Genomic DNA, 12,119 nt, shown 5'->3' on the forward strand with positions numbered 1-12,119 from the left:
TTGGATTTGCCATCAGGTGGAGGTGGTGGTGGTCTACACGGTGTGAAATACCGATATCAGATACTCAGATATTACTTTAAACTTTGTCTCAGCGAATTCAAAGGCAGTTTTTTAATTTACAGACACATTATTATTGTGGTGGAAAAAAAAAGATCTTCTCTAACTCTAATTCATCACAGCAAATCATAGCAATGACCAGATAGGAATGCAAGAGTGCAGCCTTCACATCCATGTTGTTTCTCTACTTTGGCTCTGATTGGCTCAAGGTTATTCATGACTTGGCTGCTTTTTTCCTGCCTCTTACTTTTTCCTCCAGGAATAGAAGTAGATTCCCTATTCCTGTACTTTGTCGCAGTGGATTAGGTCCGCAACGTACGGCTGCGAGGCGCTCACGCTTCCTGTCTGCCGGTACGTGCGCTCTGTGCCACTGCCCAGGGTTACCGTGAATAATTCATCTCGTCAAAGTCACATACGTGAACACACGACAGGCACACGTTTCCTTGGCTCAAGTGCAAACAGCTGCTCAAATACTCTCCTCCTGACTGGCGCTGGTTCTCTCGCACGTGCCCACAACATCCCAGCATCAACACGCCCTGCATCAACACGCGTGCCAAGCTGCAACTGAACTTTTCATTCATTCTTCACGTACAGGGCAGCCGTGGAGGCCCCGCGTACGTCTTGAATATGTATTGTGCTGCGTTTCACCTCTGGCCTTCTCAGTATTATGCAGCCCTTCTCGCTGGTGGGACATGCTTGGCTGCTGCTTACCTGCTGGCCATCACGAAGCCCACCGAAGCCCACCGACTCATCCTCAGTAGCATGCTTTTCCTTCTACACGTATGCTTTCACTTTGGCTTTTTCCCCAGATTCCAATGTTCTGGTAGTGGAGCAAGTACTATATACGTAGTTGTGCTGGTACATGTACTTGTGATGTATGGTACGCGTCAGCCAGAGGTCCAGCGAGCCCACAACTTGTGTGCAAATTCTCCATGAATGGAAAGCGAGTGTCGTCCGTCACGTTTCACTGAATGCATCATGGTTGGAAAGCGTTCCTTTGTAGGAATGCTGGCCTGCATGTTTGCCGCCTCGTTGCTTTTGTTCCCCTGATGGTGTCCACCACCTCCTTCTCAGATGCCCAAAGTAGCGAATCCTTTCAAGAGGAAAAGATAAGCGCCGCCGCCTGATCAAGTGGCTTAGTGAATGCACGGGATTAATAACAGCAGTACTCCGGAATGGGATGTAGGATTGGGTTGGAAAGTCAACTTAGTGGAACACTACAAGCACGGAATGACTTTTTAAATACACATCTTCAGTAACATCTACACACTCGTGCCTCATCATGTGCCCCAATACAGTGCACCTTGCTGGGCCACAGCGGGGGCTCCTCCCCCTCTATACTCTGGTTGTCCTGGTAGTAGTCTGGTAGTACTCGTACTCGTGTCATCACCTCTATGTATACTCTACTTTTCCTGGTAGTAGTCATGCAGTACTAGTACTAGTATTTCATGAGGACAAGTCAGCAGGTCCACTTGGTCTCATCCTCATCTGTTGGTTTCTCCCAGCGGTTTTCCTGGTGCTCAATGACATCGGTTTGGATTGTGGCGGAACGGAAAGGAGATGTTTTCCATCGTTACGTCTGTGAGATTCGCCAGTTGTGATGCTGTCTGTCAAGCAGCCAAAATTGAAAAGGACTGAAGACAAACACACACACACACACACACACACACCCTTGTATGCACTGACATCCTCTGTTGCACCGATGCTCTCAGTCTCACGGGTGTTTAGATACACATTGGCTGGTAAACAATATCACAAATTAACATATAAAGTGGAAAAGGTCCACATAGACATGAGGAAAGTTCCAGGCTAATATTGCAGCCAGACGGGCTTCTTCCGTGGATCCCTAATAGACTTTGCCACGGAGGATAAAAGTAAGAATTACACATGCCTGCGTGTTTTCCCTTAAATGCCAATGGTCCCTCCTCGCCTCATGAATATTTACCGTGTCTCAGTGGTGCGCCGTCGCTACAAGCATGTCATACATGCTCCCTTTCCTCCTCACCTTGCATGTGTTTGATACGAGGTCGGTGCCTGCTTGCATGTCTGCACACCCGGCCCTCGGTGGAAGGTTTGGACACCCTGCTGCCGTGCAAGCGGACGACCGGAAGGTGCAGGAACACCTTTGCTGCTGTAAAACAATAAAAGCTTTTGGCACCGCAGGGACGCTGTGAGGAAGAGGTGCCTTAGCTTATCTCGACTTGTTTGTTGTGCTGTAAAAACATAGCGGACTCACCTCCAGTCTCAACAGTCATGGTGAGTGGAGGAATTGTGGCCCCGCCCCGTGTCTGTCCCGAGATATAGACTCGTCGAGAGAAAAAGGAGAAAGTGTTGTGTGAACTTTGAATGATACGAGGTGAAAGAAAGGGATGATGAATGAAGGAATGAATAATTCATCCGTGCTGTCATCCCTGCTCCACTTTCTCGCCTTCCCGTGTCAGCCAGGCTGAGCTCAGATGAGAGCGTCGGGTTGGGGTGACAGCAAAGTGACGTCTGACACCTGAAGCGGGTCTCGTGTCGAACGGGCTCGGCAAACCACATCGGTTGTTTACATGCAGACGGGTGTCAGCGGGTCCGCCTGTGATGTGTTCCAGGAGAATATGTCTTATTTTGTTGTCAAATGGAAAAAAGCCCAAAAGCAACACTTGCAACGCACGCGGGGAGACTTCATTAGCACCACATCTATCTCCTCCAATGGCAAGGTGTTCACCTTCATTGGAATGCAAATATCCCCCAAACTCCCTCCTCTCCTTTCCCACTTTCAATTAAGATCCAGACAGAGATAGAGCATCTCAAAGGTAAAATGCCAAGGAAGCTAGGACTCCAGCCTCAGACGGACTTATTGAGTGGGCCTGACCCAAAAGACCCGCACGTCAGTGTGTCACAAATAGAGCCGAGCTTGTCCTGAACCCGGCCGGCGGGCGAGGCAGCGAGGTGCCCTTGAGTAGAATCCTGGCTGACATTGATGGAAAGCGATTGTCGGGCGTGTTCGTGAGTTCATCTGCATGTTGTACTGTATGGAAGGGAGCGTATGAATACTAATTGGGAGGTTTTTATCTCCTCGGTCTTTTTATCAGATGGTCTTGACATTATAGCGTTAGCACATTGATGCAATATCTGCACAACGTAACGAAATCCTGGCTTGACAAAGATGACCACTCTAACTACTATTCAATATGTTCCTCTCTTGCAGCTCACTCAGTCCCGACGCAGACCCGGACGCTTCTTTCCAAAGGGAGGGCTTCGGCCGCCAGAGTATGTCTGAAAAACGCACCAAGCAGTATGACAGTGCCGCTCATCTGGACATCGTCAAGTCACGCAAATCCAAGAGCATGGATCTAGGTACCGTACACGTTTGGCTCCAGACTTCCGTGTCGGCCTGGAAAATGTCCAAAAACAAAAAGCATACATGAGAAACTAACTTCACTAGAAGTTATCCTGCCAGGCATCAGTGAGGGTTATGCCCAGAAGACAGTTGCTGGGATGAAAGTGCGTTTCATTTATGTCTCGTTAAACACGTCAGAAGTGGTTGCTCTAACGTCTGAGGTCTGGAAGCTGCGGTGAGGTTAGTTTTGGAGCGTTTGGACGTTGCTGTGAGTTTGTTCCCATCAGCCACCGTAGATTCCTGTGGCCCCGAGTTCAGGCACGGAGCTCTGAACCCTGAACCCAAAGGCGACAAGGGGTTCAGGGCTCCTCCCCATGAGGTGGAAGTCAAACCTCTGAACTTTTATCCGCCAACTCCATTCCTCAGCGAGAGAAATGCAGCAATGAGCCCAAGTCCAGTCTGCCCATTAGGGGTACTTCCCCACACTGGGAGGCGGTCGGACTGTAAGTTGATATTTTGGTGTATTTCCCTGAACTGTTAGTCCAGTCTAAAGATATGATCAGCTGTATTTTTAGTGGCAAATATAATGAGATTTGTCAGAGGAGAGGAAGTGAGCAAAGTGGCTCATTGCTGCAAATGCACGTCTTATCTTTGGGTTTGATCCAAACCAAAAACCCTGATGGCTGCGTGATGTTAGCAAAGTGATGTTAGCATTTAGGTGCATTATTTGATTAGCTGTGAAAGGAGATGGATTATTGCGCTCATCAAAAAGCATCCTTAGATAAACCGTACTCGTCCCTTCCCAGACAAAGACCTCGTTTGGTCCACTTGGTCAAATGCTAATTTGTTCCAGTCCTTACCTCCAAAGCAGCAGGTAAAAGATACTTCTCCAAAGTTCATTTAGTCCATAATGAAGCTTCTCTGCTTCAACGCTACCTTGACCAAATGCTAAGCATGCTAAGCATGCTCAACGGCATCCGCTCGCTGGGCTGGCCGTGGGGATCTTTCTCCCGGTGAATTCTTCTTCCACGTGTTCCAGATCACAGCAGCTGCTGGGTTTCTTGTCTCTGAAGGCGTCGTGTCGGAATATGCTAAACTCAATCAGACAGCCCGTCTTTCACTTTCATTTAGATGTGGGCGGAGATTGGCCAAACCAAAGCCTCAGCTTCCGCAGGAATATCTCATCACCTTCGCGACACTGCACCTCCGAAGCTTCATGCGGGAATTTGAAATGTGTTGTTTGTTTTTCATGTTCATTGAAATGAACTTTTGCTATATTTCTACGCATTATTGGTACGTCCATAATAACTTCCACTTGGTATGTCGGACCGGACCATTTTGGCCAATTAAGAGTTTGTGTTGATGGAAGGCATCCTTCCGGCCGCATAGCGAGACGTCGCTGTGAATGGCGTTAATGATGATGACTTGGTGGCGCATGTCGAGGGTTTGAAGGACGTCCTCCGCCATGCTAATGATCCACATCTGGCGGAGACGTCGGAGCCTGGCTGACCCGGGGACGTACCTGGACACGGCCTTCGCCTGACCACCACGGAGGCTATTTTTACCATAATTACCCTTTTACCGCCCCGGCTCTTTGAATAAATTGTGTGTAATGGAGCCCCCGTCTGTACACAGATCTTTCCACGCACGGCCCCGTGGTGAATAATGGCGGAGCTGCATGGCTTTAGCCGCGCTAATTATAGCATGTGCTCCTGTCCCTCTAATAACTGCTGCTGATTTATTCATGGAGTTTGCCATGCCGCCCCTTTAACGCTTAATGGCAATGGATCCTCTCCAATTACCCGTCCTTGGCCTTAATCCGCCGTAGGACCGCGGCACGGTGACCGGATTCCGCCTCCGGACGTGACACACTTTCAGGTGCATGGGAAGATCTTCCTTTGCGTTTTTCACTGCGCTGATTTGATTCCTCCTTCGGGCGTGTGGGGAGTGGCGTCCCTTGTCTGGATGCAATAGCGGAATATATTATATATATATTTATATATATATTTTCATGGCTGTGAATAAGAGAGCATCAAGGAGCGCCGGCTTCAGTCGGGAGATAGGAATCACATAATAGACTGGCGTACAGAGAGCTGTCCGTCAAACTCTCCCCAGAGAGTCGGGGCCTCTTCTGATGAAAACAAAGACAGGTTGGACTTTGGGCAAGCTGTCTCTCTCCGTTCCTCGCTCTCGCTCGCCCGTGCTCTTTGTCTCCGTGCTCCTGTCGGTGGTTCAGCGGACTGTGAGAAACAATGGCCGAGCGGATCGTGCCGAGTGGGAAGATAATTCCCTGATTCCAAGTACAGCAGATGTCCTTTTGCTTGCCTTCAAGTGCCGCATCCTGTACGGCTCAAGCCTGCAATCCCTTTGTGTGGGAAACACTCTGGCTTCTGCCAGTCCGCCCTTCGTGGGGGGTGTGGGGGGGGGGGGGCGTACATCCAGAGTTCATTCAAAGTAATGACAACATTTTCATGCTCGCTTGGTGTTCATCTATTTCCTATTGTCCTGCTTTCAGGACTCCATCCCTCCCTAGCAGGGCTGCCCAAGTCTTCAGTCAAGTCAAGTGTTCTCCAAAAGAGCCGAGAAGGCCTCGACAGAAATGAAAGTTTGCCACTTTGACATTTTGTAAAATATGTAATGTATATATGTAAATCTCCAAGATCTCCAAGATTGTTACTATTGCACATGACTTACAGGCAGACGCGGGTTCTATTCCATCTGTCCTGTCCCGTGCGCTGCGTGTCATTTCCTGGCTGTTTGTTCGAAACCTCTGACATTGTTTTTGTTGAGCTAATTTCAAATGTAAGCAAGCCTTATTCCACTTCCTGCAACCCGACGCCAAGCACCCCCCCTTGACATTTGCAGCACACCACACCGTTCAATGTTATCGTTTAAGACCGCCTCTGGGATGCGGCATTATAGGATTGTTCATTTATTTGGAACGCTGCTGTTGGAATTGGGCTGTGGTTCTCCCGGGATTGGACGAGTTTGCTAGCATTGATGAATCGGAGGACGGAGGACGGAGTTTAAAAATCATGACGTGCATTTAGCAGCCTGGAAAGCAGAATCGGATGGAGAACAGCTGACCTTTTTAGCCTATTTGACTGGTTGGACAGCAGATGGAGAGGAAGCGAGGATGGAGGAGAATAACGTTGGCCGCAGATGTTGAACGCGGGCGGGCGTACCATGTGACCCAAAACACCTTCTTCCTTCTTCGCCGTGCTCCCACACTGGCATTGGCCCTCGAGGTCTGAGCTAAACCAAACTGATTGTTTTCTTAAGGCTAGTGGCTGGGGGGCCGTTTGTGGTCATCCAAGTGCGATGTGAAGAAGTAGAACGTTATCGCTACGTCCGCCGTGGTGACGTGTTTCGTCCACCATGGTGAAGACAATTCAGCTCGGATCCATAACGGATCGGATCCAGGTTTTGCCCTGAGGTCAGGCCCCCCCGAGTCATTGCATGAAGAGCGAAATGGTGGTTAGTGAATATTTCCCTGTCGAGCACACGGAATCCATCTTAATACGTTTGACAGCACCTCGCTGCGAGCTCAATGCAGGAAAAAATTGACTGGAAATCAAGCGCTGTGTTTACCAACTGGCAGCTAATGTAAGACCTACAGGGAAGTGATGGATGCCCTCGCCAAATGAAATAACAATACTGGCGTTAAGCTCCGCTTACATCGCCCGAACACACGCTTGAATATTGGGAATCCCATCACAACACAGCAGCCCTGCAAGTTTACTTCATTACAGGCTGCCCAGCTGTACGTTCTTATCATGCCGCTCATTGGATGCATCGAACCAATAAAACGGCCTGCTGAAAAACACTTAGCCACGGCAGGAAGTCCGGAAAAGGACTCTGTGCTGACGTGTGAGTTTATATTACGTCTTATTTTCTCCTATTATGTCTACTATATGGGCTAATAGGAGTATAAATGTGACTTTAGGGGTGCTATTTTATGTCTAGAGGGCTCTAATCATGGAAAAATATTTCGAAGGTGGTAAATGGGATATTTTGAAAATATTCCAGTTCTAAATAGGGAATTCTATTTTTGGGACCGGAACCAATTAAGTGCATGCCTCACCGACTCCAGTTTCTTTTTTTTTCTTTTCAGGAAATGCCGTGGGACCTTCGCTGGGCCTCAAAAAGTCCAGTTCCCTTGAAAGCCTCCACACAGCTGTTGCTGCGGCAACCCGGAACACCGAGATCAACGTCGACAGGCCGCGCTCTCGAATCCTCAGAGGCCGCGGCTGCAACGACAGTTTCAGAGCGGCTATCGACAAGTCGTACGACAAACCACGCCTCCACGCGGAAGAAGGGAACAGCATGGAGACCGGTACGTATTTCCCACAATGGCGGCGTACACGGGAACGCCTCTCGACTTGCTTGTTCCCCCAAACGCAGAGTGGGTCTTTGTTTTGCCTTAACGTGTCATCCAATGCCACCTATTATCCATTTCCTCCTGCTTGTGTGGGTTCCCTCCATAACGACCCACTCCATGCCTTGGAGGTTGCAGTGTGGTAATGTGTCCCTTGAGTCCACAGAGAATGTCGGATTCCCGAGTAAACGAGGTTAGGGATCCCCACTTGCTGGGGAATAACATAGCTCAGAGGTTGTGAGTTCAAGTTCAATTGTTCATCATGTTTCATCAAAAGATCTTCCATTCAGCATATTTCCACAGCATTTCAGTCCAGCTTCAGCTTCCAAACTATTCCTGCATTCCTTCGTCATTTCACCTTTCATACTTTTTCAAAGCATTTCACTTTATCTTCAGCGTTGACACGCAGCGACAGCTGGCATTTCTTCAGGAAGTTAGCTAGCATTTCAGTATCATTCTGGCTAAAGCTCAACCTAGCTCGCAGCACATAGACCGGACTTCAGTAATGAGGCAGTCGCTTCTATCGCCACCAGTCAGGCTTGGCTTTAGCTCTTTGTTTATTGCTTTAATGCTTTATTGCTAAACTGGGATTTGCTTCATTGTAAACTTTGAGAAGAAGCGGAAGCCCACCCAAAGAGTAAAGGTATCCATTCCTACTTGGTGTCTGATGATAAAAAGACGCGTCAGGCAGGTGTCTTATGTTTTGCCAACAGGTAATAAGAGCGCCGTGCTGCAAGAGTAATTGCTTTATGAACATTTGCATCCAGCCAAGGAGGATTCCATTAAAAGGGAACGGGGGGGGGCATGTAAGGAAAAGGGGGAATTATTTGTCTGAAATGCTTTGTTCTCATAAGCTCTGTCAGCAAGCCACTAAATACAGTCTTATCTCAGCAAAGGAAAATGGGGAAAGCAGCTGATTTCCTCTCTGCCGTATATTGCCCCCCCCCCCCCCCCCCCCCCCCATGATATTCAAATAACTGCTTTTCAATTTAGATAAAAGCAGCCGGTTTGTGCTCGTCACTGAGGTTAATAGTCAAAGTTGACAGATAAGCCCACGCTGTCCTCTGCTCCGAGACTTTTATTTACATAAAATACAGATTTGGTATATTCTACGTCAAACGTGTCCCCGGCAGATAGCCTGCTGGGGACACGCCCCCCTCCTTGTCCAACTCGCTCTTGCAAATCCTTCAGAGAAAGAAGTGAAAGGGGAACATCAGCCCTCCTAATAAGACACGCCTTTTCACGTCTGGGCTAACCTGCGCTGACCGTCCGCTTCCATGGGCTTCCTTTCAAAGTTTCACACGGGCGCTTCATATGTGCGCTTCACACGGGCGCTCCACACGGGCGCTCCACACGGGCGCTTCACATGTCCAAGTGGTCAAATGATTGCCTGACGCGTTCCTGTCAGTTGAGACGGCCTATCAGGTCCTTTCTTCTTCTCGCATCCTTCAACTCCTGAAGACGGGCTCACATCACCTTCCTGATGTCAGACTCCGGCGTGATTGCCTGCATTTCGTGGAATTATCAGGAAAGGAGATAAGTCTCCTGTGCCTTTTCATCGCCACATGCCGCCTTTGAGAGACTACATATCAGGCACACACGTGCACAAAAACACACAACAATGCTGGAGATGATGCATCATAAGACACAGCGGCGTTAGCATTGCTAATCTCCGATGGAGGAGAGGCCTGGGAATAAGGATGACGCCCTCTCAGGTTGATGCATCCGTGGAGGATGACATCCTGCTCGTGACAAAAGGACAACTTGGAGACTCGTATGAGCTGAAAGTATGAAGGATCCACGTAGGCAAGGGCCGGAATGATGACCTTGGGAAAAATATCACGCTTTGACGTTTCACCGTGTTACAGTTCCAGCTCTAGTACATTTTATTTTGAAATACCCTCAGTGAAAACAGTCATGTTTAAGGCATCTAATATGATTTGTATGTAACAACTCCAATGAGGCCCGATGACCTGGACTGGAAACTGCCGCTGACTCGTCTGTCCGCCGCTATCGTAGCATTCCAAGAATCAGAGTCTTGTCGTAAATAGATGCCAGTGGCAAGCACACCTCCCGATCCGAGATGACAGCGTGCATATTTTAGCCGGATAAAGCCGTCACTTTTATCTCCCTTCCCTCCATATCGTGTTTCAGTGCTAACATTTTATTGGCATCTTTAAAATGGAAACTGATTTTTCAACAGATTAGAAGACAAAATAAATCCCCCGACTCCTCCTCCTGGAAATACGACCCCATCCCATCCGCCCTCTCCTGTCCCATCTAAGTGGGAACTCATTCTTGGAGTATTTTGGGAACTTCCTGTGATTGTTGTGTCCCATTACATGCGTTAGCTAGCTGTCTATTTTATGCATTATTATGTATGCATATTTAGTGTGTAAACAAATGCCATAGCACGATGTAAAAGCCATCGATGGAGCAGGTTGTGGTGTACAGTATAATGTACAATGTATATAAAGTATATATAATATGTCATGTATCGAGGAGGCAGGATCATGTGATTGAAGAGTACGCCACATTTGAAAGTCTGATCCCCGGAGCCTTTTTTCATGATTACTTATACGTTTAATTAGTGACAGATTAATTACATTTTGCACATCACTCCTCATTAGATGTGATGGGAAGTTCAATCAAGCGTACGTTTATCACCTAAGGAGTTTGATGCCCGGCTTCGCATTCGGCTAGCATGGAAATTGGGAACCCGATTCACATGAGCGACATCGGATCTGGATCCATGGTTTATATGAAATGGGTTGTTCAGTGGTATGGAATGTACTACGTATATTCCATATTTAGATACGATAATAATACAATATATACTATAGTCCATATTCATGTACTATAATAATATTCATTCATCTTCTAGCGCTTATCCTCACGAGGATTGCAGAGGTTCTGGAGCAGATAAGTTCCAAGCAAGAGTTAAAGCTGTCTATTGAGAAAAAAACAACAAATTAGAATCCGCTCGTAGGACCGGAACGTTGCTAACTGAGGACTTTTCCGATGAAAAGCAACAGGAAGATGTTTTTGCTGATGTTTGTTGTTTGGTGCTAATATTGTTATCGCTCCTCTGTGTCCTCATTCAAGTGGACGAGGACACGGATGGAAGCTCCCGATCCGGCCAAGACTCCACGTCCGCCAGCGGGGACCTCGTCGTTAGCCCCGGACTCAACGGGAACATCTCCAAAGAGGACAGGCTGAGAGATCGGGACAAGGCGGAAAAGAAGAAGCCCGAGCGGGATAAAGACAAGGAGAGGAGCAAAGCCAAGAAAGGGGTGCTGAAGGGCCTGGGCGAGATGTTCAGGTAAGACCTCCACCGTCTTGGAGTTGGGAGTGTCCGTGTCTTTATTCGTTCTTCCGTTGTTGACATTCACGTCATATTCGCACCCTGCTTTCACAAAGTCACATGACCATCAGGAGCTCCTCTCCTCCGACCTGCTTGGATGCGGGGAGAAGGAAGAGGTGGATGTGCTTATGTCCAACCATCCATCCATTCTCCATCCATCCATCCAGGGGTATGCTGGAGCCTATACCAGCTGTCTTTGGGCAAGAGGCGGGGCACTCCCTGGATTGGTGGACTGTTATTGCATGAGATTATTTTTAATAAGGCATTTTATTCCTGAAACACTATGGCCACGCCCCCTTTTAGTACTTTAAAAATGCTTTTTACTCCCTTTTTACTGTAATATATATTATATTACTGTAAAATTATATGTTATTCCATTTGAAGCATTTAATAGAGTAACCAACCTACATGGCTTCCCTCATGAATCGGATGTTAGGATATTTGGAATTGGAATTGCCACCATGCTAACATCGGGCCTCGCTGTCATGAAGTGTCCACTTATCCACTGTGTCTGCATGCGTGTGTGAAGGTCGGGAGCGGGGGGGGGGGTGACGGTAATCACTAATTGACTATGACGATGTTGCTGATATTTTTGAGGTAGTGAAGTGGCAACGACATCATGTGGGGGGGGGCACACACCGTCCCTCGCAGCAGCTTCCCTTAGTTTTCAGCAAAGTGCCAAAAAAGAAGGGGGGCAGCGGATTGTGTGCACACTTTAAATGGAGCAGAACTTGGAAGCGCTGCAAGCCTTCTTGTGCCTTAAGTTGCTTCCATGTGGATTACTTTAATGGGATTAGCCGGCGTAGCGCATCACGTGACTCACGAGCGAACAATAAAGACGACAAGTGTGTTTTGGGGTCACAATGGAGGCACGCTGCAGGGTTGCTTTCTCTTCCCGTTCCAGGCTAATTTGTCACCAAAATATACTTTTTCCACACCAAATGGGAGCGCTTTGAAGGTTTGGATGCTTTCCAATGACTTCTGGCTGCAGCGGG

At 48.0% G+C, this 12,119-nt stretch overlaps 1 protein-coding gene across 5 annotated transcripts in view; it reads left to right on the forward strand.

The window, feature by feature from the left end:
• LOC131108418 (partitioning defective 3 homolog) overlaps positions 1 to 12,119 on the forward strand; it is a 183,159-nt gene that overhangs the window by 95,380 nt on the left and 75,660 nt on the right. For all 5 annotated transcript variants that reach the window (XM_058059327.2, XM_058059332.2, XM_058059333.2 and 2 more), the window contains 3 exons: positions 3,251 to 3,399; positions 7,497 to 7,718; positions 10,866 to 11,082. In XM_058059327.2, the coding sequence (XP_057915310.2) occupies positions 3,251 to 3,399; positions 7,497 to 7,718; positions 10,866 to 11,082 (588 nt within the window). The remainder of the gene's footprint in view (positions 1 to 3,250; positions 3,400 to 7,496; positions 7,719 to 10,865; positions 11,083 to 12,119) is intronic.

Source organism: Doryrhamphus excisus, linkage group LG5, assembly GCF_037039965.1.
Source record: "Doryrhamphus excisus strain RoL-2023G ecotype Guam linkage group LG5, RoL_Dexc_Guam_v1.1, whole genome shotgun sequence".
Classification (NCBI taxonomy): domain Eukaryota; kingdom Metazoa; phylum Chordata; class Actinopteri; order Syngnathiformes; family Syngnathidae; genus Doryrhamphus; species Doryrhamphus excisus.